This window comes from Neofelis nebulosa, chromosome 16 (assembly GCF_028018385.1).
Source record: "Neofelis nebulosa isolate mNeoNeb1 chromosome 16, mNeoNeb1.pri, whole genome shotgun sequence".
Lineage (NCBI taxonomy): Eukaryota > Metazoa > Chordata > Mammalia > Carnivora > Felidae > Neofelis > Neofelis nebulosa.
In genome coordinates, this window is record NC_080797.1 from 35,713,759 (window position 1) to 35,727,167 (window position 13,409).

General features: G+C 53.3%; 1 protein-coding gene and 2 pseudogenes across 1 annotated transcript; all 3 read right to left on the reverse strand.

Moving 5' to 3' along the window:
• Positions 1-2,285: 2,285 nt before the first annotated feature.
• LOC131496964 (keratin-associated protein 9-2-like) lies at positions 2,286-3,343 on the reverse strand (annotated as a pseudogene).
• Positions 3,344-6,497: 3,154 nt separating this feature from the next.
• On the reverse strand, positions 6,498-7,555 carry LOC131496965 (keratin-associated protein 9-2-like; annotated as a pseudogene).
• A 3,152-nt stretch (positions 7,556-10,707) lies between these two features.
• Positions 10,708-11,472, reverse strand: LOC131498495 (keratin-associated protein 9-1-like). The gene is made up of 2 exons (XM_058705806.1): positions 11,212-11,472; positions 10,708-11,166 (listed from the first exon to the last, which is right to left on the reverse strand). The coding sequence occupies exons 1-2, from the start codon at positions 11,438-11,440 to the stop codon at positions 10,880-10,882; spliced, it is 516 nt and encodes a 171-aa protein (XP_058561789.1). The 5' UTR covers positions 11,441-11,472; the 3' UTR covers positions 10,708-10,879.
• Positions 11,473-13,409: the final 1,937 nt, after the last annotated feature.

A 13,409-nucleotide genomic window follows, 5' to 3' on the forward strand; every position in this document is an offset into this window, starting at 1 on the left:
ATTAAGAACATAGTGGAATGAATGGTGACAACCATAGTCTGCCAAAGACGTCTGAAGCCACCAAACCTATCTCTTGGGTATTGGTGTGTTTGGGACAACTTCTGCCTACCAGCTCTGCACCTCAATGCCTAAGTGCCCTTTTCACACGCAGCAGAATGTCAGGCTGCCTGAGCATGCCACACGGAGAAAACACACTCAACCCTTGCTTCTGGAGAGTGGGTTTATAAAGACTCCAGCTCCCTCGTGGCTGAAATAAGAGAATCTCAACCTGTGTGTGTGTGTGCGTGTGTGTGTGTGTGTGTGTGTGTGCGTGTGTGTGTGTATGTGTGTATGCGCGCGCGTGTGTGTGTGTGCGCGCGCGCGAGTGTGCCTCTTTGGAGTTGTACCGTGTCTGAGATACCTTTCAGGGTAAAGCTTTGGTTGCAAACTGTGATGCTGGCCTCAAAGTGTTACTTCCCTGGGACACCTCCCTACACTCGGACCAGTGTGATATGACCTCCCCAAAGAAGCCACATTCCTGGACTCTTTACTGAAGAGGAGCTTCTGGAAAACCAAACTCTGACATTCCTTTACCACACTCAGTCTCAATTTCCTCACGTCTACAATGGGAACCTTAATACCTACTTTGCCAATCCCTCCAAGAATTAAAGGGAATGCTCATGAAGGATTTAGTCAACAGCCAGCAAATACGCAGAAACATGGGTCGTGTCAGGTTTTCATCTCATTTTGCCAACATCGCGCTCTTGAGAACCAGCAGCGGTAGGCACGTTTGGCCTTGGCAGTCTCTCCAGAGCATCCTGGGTACCTAGTCTCCAATGGTGGCATGTGTCCTGGATAGGGGCCTTCGAAGCTCATCAGAGGTCCCTCCACTGCTCCCAGGAAGGGACCCGGGGACCTGTCTCCTATTCCTCTCAGAGCTTGAATCGGCCTCACAGCCCTGAGTGCTGAGTTGGCACCAGTAGTTCAGGACCAGAAGCAGCAGACTTCGTTCCTGACTCCTAGGAATGCCCACGTGGTTGTCTCTCTTTTCTTCCTCACATTCTCCTCACCCCCACGGAGCAGGCATCATTTTTTCCCCCTCGGTTGCTCACACTTCCTCCACAATACACCAGAGCTTATTCTGTTTCCTTAGATGGTTCAGAGCTCATGGATTACTCAAAGTCCTACATGCCCATTGCACGATCTCTCTGGCCCTGACACCATGCTTCATCAACTCTCTGGGCAGCATTTTGATCACGATGACAAACTGCCTTACAGGAGGGGAGAGACACAGGTTTGGCAGAAAATCACAAGATGCCATTTTACTATATACCATTAGGTCCTGGGGACAAGGAGGCCAAACAAGAATGTGATTTCCACGACCCAAACACAAGCGTGTTCAGCTGCCTCTGTTGCTCACGAGGACACCGCAGGCTCACCTGTATGTGAGGCAGAAGAGTGCTGAGGGCCTGGATGCCACGCAAGGCAACAGGAGCATCCTGGGTTCCCCAGGGCTCTAAAGGGCGGGTCCCGCTGTCCTCACATATGGCTGCTGTGGCTGAGTTGTACGACACTGATGTCTACAACTTAGTGCCAGTGATGGCCCGCCTGTCCAGGAGAATAACACTTCTGTGGTCAATGAAGGCCTCGGATGGACATCTTGCTGGTGCTGAGACTAAGGGTGTTTGCTACCACGTCTGGAGATCTGAACGTAAGTGCGCTTCAGCAAGCGCCCGAACCACAGTCTTGGATCCGAGTGTGTCCATGTCAGCTGTGGGACATTCCACTGTGAAATCTCCTCAGCTGAAAATGCGCATAATGACTTGTGGAGGACTGTGTATGGCTCCACACGGACACTGCATGTGATGTAAAACGTACGTGCATAAAACCACAAAGACAATACGGGATTCCAAATGATTAGGGTTTATTAAGAGATACAGGCGAGACTCCCCGCGTCTAGGGAGACATTGAAAGGGAACATGACAGGCAGCAAGAGGCGTACAAGCTTCATGAGTACACCGAGAAAGAAAACATACCCGTGTGGGCTTTCAGCAGTTTCCACGAGTTATAGGTCATTCCTGAGGAGGTGTTTCGCTGACGTGTTTAGAGGGACAGGATAAAGTTCTTGACTACGGAGAGCAAACAGAGATCCTAACTCTGTATCAGGTTGGGGGAAGCTGGCACATGAGCCAGAGGAAGGAAAGAAGAAGCGAATCAGGGAGAAGCGGTCCACACTTCATCAGGCTGATTCACAAGATGGTAGACAGGCGGACGAATAACCGAGATGTTGGGGGTTGCGGGCTGGCTTTCCGCAACGCGTGGCAGTGACCGATTCCCAAGTGGCAAGTCCGATGGTGGTTCTTGGCGAGGCAATCAGCAGCAGGAAGGCTGGCAGCAGGATCCAGAGCCCTGGGCTAGGCACCCAGGCAGGCAGCAGCAGGTGGGGTGGTAGCAGGTTCTCGTGCAGTACACGGGGGTTCAGCAACCTGGCTGGCAGCAGCGGGACCCACAGCAGTTTTGTCCACAGCCGCTGGACCCACAGCCGCTGGACCCACAACAGCTGGGCTGGCAGCAGGTGGTCCGGCAGCAGGTGGTGTGACAGCAAGTTGGGCAGCAGCAAGGCTGGCAGCAGCTCGACCCACAGCCGCTAGACCCACCGCCGTTGTGTCCACAGCCGCTGGACCCACAGCAGCTGGGCTGGCAGCAGGTGGTCCGGCAGCAGGTGGTGTGACAGCAAGCTGGGCAGCAGCAAGGCTGGCAGCAGCCTGAACCACAGCCGCTAGACCCACCGCCGTTGTGTCCACAGCCGCTACACCCACAGCAGCTGGGCTGGCAGCAGGTGGTCCGGCAGCAGGTGGTGTGACAGCAAGCTCGGCAGCAGCAAGGATGGCAGCAGCCTGAACCACAGCCGCTAGACCCACCGCTGTTGTGTCCACAGCCGCTACACCCACAGCAGCTGGGCTGGCAGCAGGTGGTCCGGCAGCAGGTGGTCCTGCAGCACGTAGGCTGGCAGCAAGAGGAGCAGCACGAGTGGGTCATGGTGTCAGGGGTGGAGGGTGGGCAGGTCCTGTCCGGAGGTGAGGTTGTCAGATTCTGGTGCCTCCTCCGGTTCTGGGGCTTTTATGCGCTGGACCCCCGAAGGTTAGGCCAATGGGCAGGACTTTCCTTGTTGGTGTTTACATCGTTTTCCATAGTCACTGGGGGAATCATAAACGAGGAAGCTGTTTCCTAAACGCTAGGAATCGTTACAAAATAAGTGTCTAATGGTTTCCTATTTGAGAATAACTCACAGAAACATTTTCCAACGAGAGGAAGGTGGGCACATCAGCAGCATCGTTCCTGTTTCAGTGATCATGGCATCCATCGTGTGATCACGTTCTGCTGGGGTGGCTAGGGTCACAGCAGTGTTCCCTCCCCAGTCTTTGCCCTTAGACTGAATGTGGATTGCGAGTATCTCTGAGGTGAGGGGCATGATGCTGATATGTTCACTGGGACAAATGTGGTAGATCCCTGAGGCCAGTTCCGTTTCCCCACAGAAGCCGGATTCAAGACTCCCACAGGCCTATCTGTCTCCTGTAGCACCCAACCCCACCTGCGTATCTCAGTTCAATCAAAGCCCCTTGCGAAGCCGATGTCTGGTGTTTTCTCTGCCACATGGCAAGGCAGAAGCAAAGCAGGTGGGGAGAAGCAGCAGCAGTAGTCTGGGACTAAGCAAGCATCAGTCAATAGACGTCCTTGTTGAACAGGACCCCTGATTTTCCTAGGGTCGGATGCTTTCACCGGAGGTGGGGCTTTCAGGGGCATAAAGGCGGGGGCAGGATGGGCAAAACCAGGTGAGTTGGGGACTCTAGCCCTAACCTTGTTAGCTAGCCTCGTCAGTGTCCTCACGTCGCTCATTACATCTTTATTTATGGTTGCTCTTTCTTTTTTCTGTCAGGCTGTCTTTCTTTTTCTGCCTTTCTCCCTTCCTCCCTGCATGCCTGTCCATGCAGGTCCCTTCTTCGCACCGTGCCTTCTTTCCTTCCTTCCTTCTTTCCCTTCATTCTTTAGTTTCTTTCTTTCTTTCTTCTCTTCCCTTTCTCCCTCTCTTCCTCCCTCCCCCCTTCCTTCTAGGCTTCCTTTCTTCCTCCCTCCCTTCTCCTTTTCCCCCTACTCCTCTCCTCATCCCCCCCATTCATATTGCACCCTCTTCTTCTGTTTCTTCCAATGATTTTCTCCATCCGCCCGGCTAATTAAGAACATAGTGGAATGAATGGTGACAACCATAGTCTGCCAAAGACGTCTGAAGCCACCAAACCTATCTCTTGGGTATTGGTGTGTTTGGGACAACTTCTGCCTACCAGCTCTGCACCTCAATGCCTAAGTGCCCTTTTCACACGCAGCAGAATGTCAGGCTGCCTGAGCATGCCACACGGAGAAAACACACTCAACCCTTGCTTCTGGAGAGTGGGTTTATAAAGACTCCAGCTCCCTCGTGGCTGAAATAAGAGAATCTCAACCTGTGTGTGTGTGTGCGTGTGTGTGTGTGTGTGTGTGTGTGTGCATGTGTGTGTGTATGTGTGTATGCGCGCGCGTGTGTGTGTGTGCGCGCGCGCGAGTGTGCCTCTTTGGAGTTGTACCGTGTCTGAGATACCTTTCAGGGTAAAGCTTTGGTTGCAAACTGTGATGCTGGCCTCAAAGTGTTACTTCCCTGGGACACCTCCCTACACTCGGACCAGTGTGATATGACCTCCCCAAAGAAGCCACATTCCTGGACTCTTTACTGAAGAGGAGCTTCTGGAAAACCAAACTCTGACATTCCTTTACCACACTCAGTCTCAATTTCCTCACGTCTACAATGGGAACCTTAATACCTACTTTGCCAATCCCTCCAAGAATTAAAGGGAATGCTCATGAAGGATTTAGTCAACAGCCAGCAAATACGCAGAAACATGGGTCGTGTCAGGTTTTCATCTCATTTTGCCAACATCGCGCTCTTGAGAACCAGCAGCGGTAGGCACGTTTGGCCTTGGCAGTCTCTCCAGAGCATCCTGGGTACCTAGTCTCCAATGGTGGCATGTGTCCTGGATAGGGGCCTTCGAAGCTCATCAGAGGTCCCTCCACTGCTCCCAGGAAGGGACCCGGGGACCTGTCTCCTATTCCTCTCAGAGCTTGAATCGGCCTCACAGCCCTGAGTGCTGAGTTGGCACCAGTAGTTCAGGACCAGAAGCAGCAGACTTCGTTCCTGACTCCTAGGAATGCCCACGTGGTTGTCTCTCTTTTCTTCCTCACATTCTCCTCACCCCCACGGAGCAGGCATCATTTTTTCCCCCTCGGTTGCTCACACTTCCTCCACAATACACCAGAGCTTATTCTGTTTCCTTAGATGGTTCAGAGCTCATGGATTACTCAAAGTCCTACATGCCCATTGCACGATCTCTCTGGCCCTGACACCATGCTTCATCAACTCTCTGGGCAGCATTTTGATCACGATGACAAACTGCCTTACAGGAGGGGAGAGACACAGGTTTGGCAGAAAATCACAAGATGCCATTTTACTATATACCATTAGGTCCTGGGGACAAGGAGGCCAAACAAGAATGTGATTTCCACGACCCAAACACAAGCGTGTTCAGCTGCCTCTGTTGCTCACGAGGACACCGCAGGCTCACCTGTATGTGAGGCAGAAGAGTGCTGAGGGCCTGGATGCCACGCAAGGCAACAGGAGCATCCTGGGTTCCCCAGGGCTCTAAAGGGCGGGTCCCGCTGTCCTCACATATGGCTGCTGTGGCTGAGTTGTACGACACTGATGTCTACAACTTAGTGCCAGTGATGGCCCGCCTGTCCAGGAGAATAACACTTCTGTGGTCAATGAAGGCCTCGGATGGACATCTTGCTGGTGCTGAGACTAAGGGTGTTTGCTACCACGTCTGGAGATCTGAACGTAAGTGCGCTTCAGCAAGCGCCCGAACCACAGTCTTGGATCCGAGTGTGTCCATGTCAGCTGTGGGACATTCCACTGTGAAATCTCCTCAGCTGAAAATGCGCATAATGACTTGTGGAGGACTGTGTATGGCTCCACACGGACACTGCATGTGATGTAAAACGTACGTGCATAAAACCACAAAGACAATACGGGATTCCAAATGATTAGGGTTTATTAAGAGATACAGGCGAGACTCCCCGCGTCTAGGGAGACATTGAAAGGGAACATGACAGGCAGCAAGAGGCGTACAAGCTTCATGAGTACACCGAGAAAGAAAACATACCCGTGTGGGCTTTCAGCAGTTTCCACGAGTTATAGGTCATTCCTGAGGAGGTGTTTCGCTGACGTGTTTAGAGGGACAGGATAAAGTTCTTGACTACGGAGAGCAAACAGAGATCCTAACTCTGTATCAGGTTGGGGGAAGCTGGCACATGAGCCAGAGGAAGGAAAGAAGAAGCGAATCAGGGAGAAGCGGTCCACACTTCATCAGGCTGATTCACAAGATGGTAGACAGGCGGACGAATAACCGAGATGTTGGGGGTTGCGGGCTGGCTTTCCGCAACGCGTGGCAGTGACCGATTCCCAAGTGGCAAGTCCGATGGTGGTTCTTGGCGAGGCAATCAGCAGCAGGAAGGCTGGCAGCAGGATCCAGAGCCCTGGGCTAGGCACCCAGGCAGGCAGCAGCAGGTGGGGTGGTAGCAGGTTCTCGTGCAGTACACGGGGGTTCAGCAACCTGGCTGGCAGCAGCGGGACCCACAGCAGTTTTGTCCACAGCCGCTGGACCCACAGCCGCTGGACCCACAACAGCTGGGCTGGCAGCAGGTGGTCCGGCAGCAGGTGGTGTGACAGCAAGTTGGGCAGCAGCAAGGCTGGCAGCAGCTCGACCCACAGCCGCTAGACCCACCGCCGTTGTGTCCACAGCCGCTGGACCCACAGCAGCTGGGCTGGCAGCAGGTGGTCCGGCAGCAGGTGGTGTGACAGCAAGCTGGGCAGCAGCAAGGCTGGCAGCAGCCTGAACCACAGCCGCTAGACCCACCGCCGTTGTGTCCACAGCCGCTACACCCACAGCAGCTGGGCTGGCAGCAGGTGGTCCGGCAGCAGGTGGTGTGACAGCAAGCTCGGCAGCAGCAAGGATGGCAGCAGCCTGAACCACAGCCGCTAGACCCACCGCTGTTGTGTCCACAGCCGCTACACCCACAGCAGCTGGGCTGGCAGCAGGTGGTCCGGCAGCAGGTGGTCCTGCAGCACGTAGGCTGGCAGCAAGAGGAGCAGCACGAGTGGGTCATGGTGTCAGGGGTGGAGGGTGGGCAGGTCCTGTCCGGAGGTGAGGTTGTCAGATTCTGGTGCCTCCTCCGGTTCTGGGGCTTTTATGCGCTGGACCCCCGAAGGTTAGGCCAATGGGCAGGACTTTCCTTGTTGGTGTTTACATCGTTTTCCATAGTCACTGGGGGAATCATAAACGAGGAAGCTGTTTCCTAAACGCTAGGAATCGTTACAAAATAAGTGTCTAATGGTTTCCTATTTGAGAATAACTCACAGAAACATTTTCCAACGAGAGGAAGGTGGGCACATCAGCAGCATCGTTCCTGTTTCAGTGATCATGGCATCCATCGTGTGATCACGTTCTGCTGGGGTGGCTAGGGTCACAGCAGTGTTCCCTCCCCAGTCTTTGCCCTTAGACTGAATGTGGATTGCGAGTATCTCTGAGGTGAGGGGCATGATGCTGATATGTTCACTGGGACAAATGTGGTAGATCCCTGAGGCCAGTTCCGTTTCCCCACAGAAGCCGGATTCAAGACTCCCACAGGCCTATCTGTCTCCTGTAGCACCCAACCCCACCTGCGTATCTCAGTTCAATCAAAGCCCCTTGCGAAGCCGATGTCTGGTGTTTTCTCTGCCACATGGCAAGGCAGAAGCAAAGCAGGTGGGGAGAAGCAGCAGCAGTAGTCTGGGACTAAGCAAGCATCAGTCAATAGACGTCCTTGTTGAACAGGACCCCTGATTTTCCTAGGGTCGGATGCTTTCACCGGAGGTGGGGCTTTCAGGGGCATAAAGGCGGGGGCAGGATGGGCAAAACCAGGTGAGTTGGGGACTCTAGCCCTAACCTTGTTAGCTAGCCTCGTCAGTGTCCTCACGTCGCTCATTACATCTTTATTTATGGTTGCTCTTTCTTTTTTCTGTCAGGCTGTCTTTCTTTTTCTGCCTTTCTCCCTTCCTCCCTGCATGCCTGTCCATGCAGGTCCCTTCTTCGCACCGTGCCTTCTTTCCTTCCTTCCTTCTTTCCCTTCATTCTTTAGTTTCTTTCTTTCTTTCTTCTCTTCCCTTTCTCCCTCTCTTCCTCCCTCCCCCCTTCCTTCTAGGCTTCCTTTCTTCCTCCCTCCCTTCTCCTTTTCCCCCTACTCCTCTCCTCATCCCCCCCATTCATATTGCACCCTCTTCTTCTGTTTCTTCCAATGATTTTCTCCATCCGCCCGGCTAATTAAGAACATAGTGGAATGAATGGTGACAACCATAGTCTGCCAAAGACGTCTGAAGCCACCAAACCTATCTCTTGGGTATTGGTGTGTTTGGGACAACTTCTGCCTACCAGCTCTGCACCTCAATGCCTAAGTGCCCTTTTCACACGCAGCAGAATGTCAGGCTGCCTGAGCATGCCACACGGAGAAAACACACTCAACCCTTGCTTCTGGAGAGTGGGTTTATAAAGACTCCAGCTCCCTCGTGGCTGAAATAAGAGAATCTCAACCTGTGTGTGTGTGTGCGTGTGTGTGTGTGTGTGTGTGTGTGCATGTGTGTGTGTATGTGTGTATGCGCGCGCGTGTGTGTGTGTGCGCGCGCGCGAGTGTGCCTCTTTGGAGTTGTACCGTGTCTGAGATACCTTTCAGGGTAAAGCTTTGGTTGCAAACTGTGATGCTGGCCTCAAAGTGTTACTTCCCTGGGACACCTCCCTACACTCGGACCAGTGTGATATGACCTCCCCAAAGAAGCCACATTCCTGGACTCTTTACTGAAGAGGAGCTTCTGGAAAACCAAACTCTGACATTCCTTTACCACACTCAGTCTCAATTTCCTCACGTCTACAATGGGAACCTTAATACCTACTTTGCCAATCCCTCCAAGAATTAAAGGGAATGCTCATGAAGGATTTAGTCAACAGCCAGCAAATACGCAGAAACATGGGTCGTGTCAGGTTTTCATCTCATTTTGCCAACATCGCGCTCTTGAGAACCAGCAGCGGTAGGCACGTTTGGCCTTGGCAGTCTCTCCAGAGCATCCTGGGTACCTAGTCTCCAATGGTGGCATGTGTCCTGGATAGGGGCCTTCGAAGCTCATCAGAGGTCCCTCCACTGCTCCCAGGAAGGGACCCGGGGACCTGTCTCCTATTCCTCTCAGAGCTTGAATCGGCCTCACAGCCCTGAGTGCTGAGTTGGCACCAGTAGTTCAGGACCAGAAGCAGCAGACTTCGTTCCTGACTCCTAGGAATGCCCACGTGGTTGTCTCTCTTTTCTTCCTCACATTCTCCTCACCCCCACGGAGCAGGCATCATTTTTTCCCCCTCGGTTGCTCACACTTCCTCCACAATACACCAGAGCTTATTCTGTTTCCTTAGATGGTTCAGAGCTCATGGATTACTCAAAGTCCTACATGCCCATTGCACGATCTCTCTGGCCCTGACACCATGCTTCATCAACTCTCTGGGCAGCATTTTGATCACGATGACAAACTGCCTTACAGGAGGGGAGAGACACAGGTTTGGCAGAAAATCACAAGATGCCATTTTACTATATACCATTAGGTCCTGGGGACAAGGAGGCCAAACAAGAATGTGATTTCCACGACCCAAACACAAGCGTGTTCAGCTGCCTCTGTTGCTCACGAGGACACCGCAGGCTCACCTGTATGTGAGGCAGAAGAGTGCTGAGGGCCTGGATGCCACGCAAGGCAACAGGAGCATCCTGGGTTCCCCAGGGCTCTAAAGGGCGGGTCCCGCTGTCCTCACATATGGCTGCTGTGGCTGAGTTGTACGACACTGATGTCTACAACTTAGTGCCAGTGATGGCCCGCCTGTCCAGGAGAATAACACTTCTGTGGTCAATGAAGGCCTCGGATGGACATCTTGCTGGTGCTGAGACTAAGGGTGTTTGCTACCACGTCTGGAGATCTGAACGTAAGTGCGCTTCAGCAAGCGCCCGAACCACAGTCTTGGATCCGAGTGTGTCCATGTCAGCTGTGGGACATTCCACTGTGAAATCTCCTCAGCTGAAAATGCGCATAATGACTTGTGGAGGACTGTGTATGGCTCCACACGGACACTGCATGTGATGTAAAACGTACGTGCATAAAACCACAAAGACAATACGGGATTCCAAATGATTAGGGTTTATTAAGAGATACAGGCGAGACTCCCCGCGTCTAGGGAGACATTGAAAGGGAACATGACAGGCAGCAAGAGGCGTACAAGCTTCATGAGTACACCGAGAAAGAAAACATACCCGTGTGGGCTTTCAGCAGTTTCCACGAGTTATAGGTCATTCCTGAGGAGGTGTTTCGCTGACGTGTTTAGAGGGACAGGATAAAGTTCTTGACTACGGAGAGCAAACAGAGATCCTAACTCTGTATCAGGTTGGGGGAAGCTGGCACATGAGCCAGAGGAAGGAAAGAAGAAGCGAATCAGGGAGAAGCGGTCCACACTTCATCAGGCTGATTCACAAGATGGTAGACAGGCGGACGAATAACCGAGATGTTGGGGGTTGCGGGCTGGCTTTCCGCAACGCGTGGCAGTGACCGATTCCCAAGTGGCAAGTCCGATGGTGGTTCTTGGCGAGGCAATCAGCAGCAGGAAGGCTGGCAGCAGGATCCAGAGCCCTGGGCTAGGCACCCAGGCAGGCAGCAGCAGGTGGGGTGGTAGCAGGTTCTCGTGCAGTACACGGGGGTTCAGCAACCTGGCTGGCAGCAGCGGGACCCACAGCAGTTTTGTCCACAGCCGCTGGACCCACAGCCGCTGGACCCACAACAGCTGGGCTGGCAGCAGGTGGTCCGGCAGCAGGTGGTGTGACAGCAAGTTGGGCAGCAGCAAGGCTGGCAGCAGCTCGACCCACAGCCGCTAGACCCACCGCCGTTATGTCCACAGCCGCTGGACCCACAGCAGCTGGGCTGGCAGCAGGTGGTCCGGCAGCAGGTGGTGTGACAGCAAGCTGGGCAGCAGCAAGGCTGGCAGCAGCCTGAACCACAGCCGCTAGACCCACCGCCGTTGTGTCCACAGCCGCTACACCCACAGCAGCTGGGCTGGCAGCAGGTGGTCCGGCAGCAGGTGGTGTGACAGCAAGCTCGGCAGCAGCAAGGATGGCAGCAGCCTGAACCACAGCCGCTAGACCCACCGCTGTTGTGTCCACAGCCGCTACACCCACAGCAGCTGGGCTGGCAGCAGGTGGTCCGGCAGCAGGTGGTCCTGCAGCACGTAGGCTGGCAGCAAGAGGAGCAGCACGAGTGGGTCATGGTGTCAGGGGTGGAGGGTGGGCAGGTCCTGTCCGGAGGTGAGGTTGTCAGATTCTGGTGCCTCCTCCGGTTCTGGGGCTTTTATGCGCTGGACCCCCGAAGGTTAGGCCAATGGGCAGGACTTTCCTTGTTGGTGTTTACATCGTTTTCCATAGTCACTGGGGGAATCATAAACGAGGAAGCTGTTTCCTAAACGCTAGGAATCGTTACAAAATAAGTGTCTAATGGTTTCCTATTTGAGAATAACTCACAGAAACATTTTCCAACGAGAGGAAGGTGGGCACATCAGCAGCATCGTTCCTGTTTCAGTGATCATGGCATCCATCGTGTGATCACGTTCTGCTGGGGTGGCTAGGGTCACAGCAGTGTTCCCTCCCCAGTCTTTGCCCTTAGACTGAATGTGGATTGCGAGTATCTCTGAGGTGAGGGGCATGATGCTGATATGTTCACTGGGACAAATGTGGTAGATCCCTGAGGCCAGTTCCGTTTCCCCACAGAAGCCGGATTCAAGACTCCCACAGGCCTATCTGTCTCCTGTAGCACCCAACCCCACCTGCGTATCTCAGTTCAATCAAAGCCCCTTGCGAAGCCGATGTCTGGTGTTTTCTCTGCCACATGGCAAGGCAGAAGCAAAGCAGGTGGGGAGAAGCAGCAGCAGTAGTCTGGGACTAAGCAAGCATCAGTCAATAGACGTCCTTGTTGAACAGGACCCCTGATTTTCCTAGGGTCGGATGCTTTCACCGGAGGTGGGGCTTTCAGGGGCATAAAGGCGGGGGCAGGATGGGCAAAACCAGGTGAGTTGGGGACTCTAGCCCTAACCTTGTTAGCTAGCCTCGTCAGTGTCCTCACGTCGCTCATTACATCTTTATTTATGGTTGCTCTTTCTTTTTTCTGTCAGGCTGTCTTTCTTTTTCTGCCTTTCTCCCTTCCTCCCTGCATGCCTGTCCATGCAGGTCCCTTCTTCGCACCGTGCCTTCTTTCCTTCCTTCCTTCTTTCCCTTCATTCTTTAGTTTCTTTCTTTCTTTCTTCTCTTCCCTTTCTCCCTCTCTTCCTCCCTCCCCCCTTCCTTCTAGGCTTCCTTTCTTCCTCCCTCCCTTCTCCTTTTCCCCCTACTCCTCTCCTCATCCCCCCCATTCATATTGCACCCTCTTCTTCTGTTTCTTCCAATGATTTTCTCCATCCGCCCGGCTAATTAAGAACATAGTGGAATGAATGGTGACAACCATAGTCTGCCAAAGACGTCTGAAGCCACCAAACCTATCTCTTGGGTATTGGTGTGTTTGGGACAACTTCTGCCTACCAGCTCTGCACCTCAATGCCTAAGTGCCCTTTTCACACGCAGCAGAATGTCAGGCTGCCTGAGCATGCCACACGGAGAAAACACACTCAACCCTTGCTTCTGGAGAGTGGGTTTATAAAGACTCCAGCTCCCTCGTGGCTGAAATAAGAGAATCTCAACCTGTGTGTGTGTGTGCGTGTGTGTGTGTGTGTGTGTGTGTGTGCGTGTGTGTGTGTATGTGTGTATGCGCGCGCGTGTGTGTGTGTGCGCGCGCGCGAGTGTGCCTCTTTGGAGTTGTACCGTGTCTGAGATACCTTTCAGGGTAAAGCTTTGGTTGCAAACTGTGATGCTGGCCTCAAAGTGTTACTTCCCTGGGACACCTCCCTACACTCGGACCAGTGTGATATGACCTCCCCAAAGAAGCCACATTCCTGGACTCTTTACTGAAGAGGAGCTTCTGGAAAACCAAACTCTGACATTCCTTTACCACACTCAGTCTCAATTTCCTCACGTCTACAATGGGAACCTTAATACCTACTTTGCCAATCCCTCCAAGAATTAAAGGGAATGCTCATGAAGGATTTAGTCAACAGCCAGCAAATACGCAGAAACATGGGTCGTGTCAGGTTTTCATCTCATTTTGCCAACATCGCGCTCTTGAGAACCAGCAGCGGTAGGCACGTTTGGCC

Bases quoted from the DNA above. Each gene is read 5' to 3' on its own strand.
- LOC131498495 (XM_058705806.1), bottom strand. From the start codon at position 11,440: ATGACCCACTCGTGCTGCTCCTCTTGCTGCCAGCCTACGTGCTGCAGG. The intron at 11,167-11,211 runs GCGGCTGTGGAC...GCTGTGGTTCAG, and splicing joins GCCCAGCTGCTGTGGGTGTA to GCTGCTGCCAGCCTTGCTGC.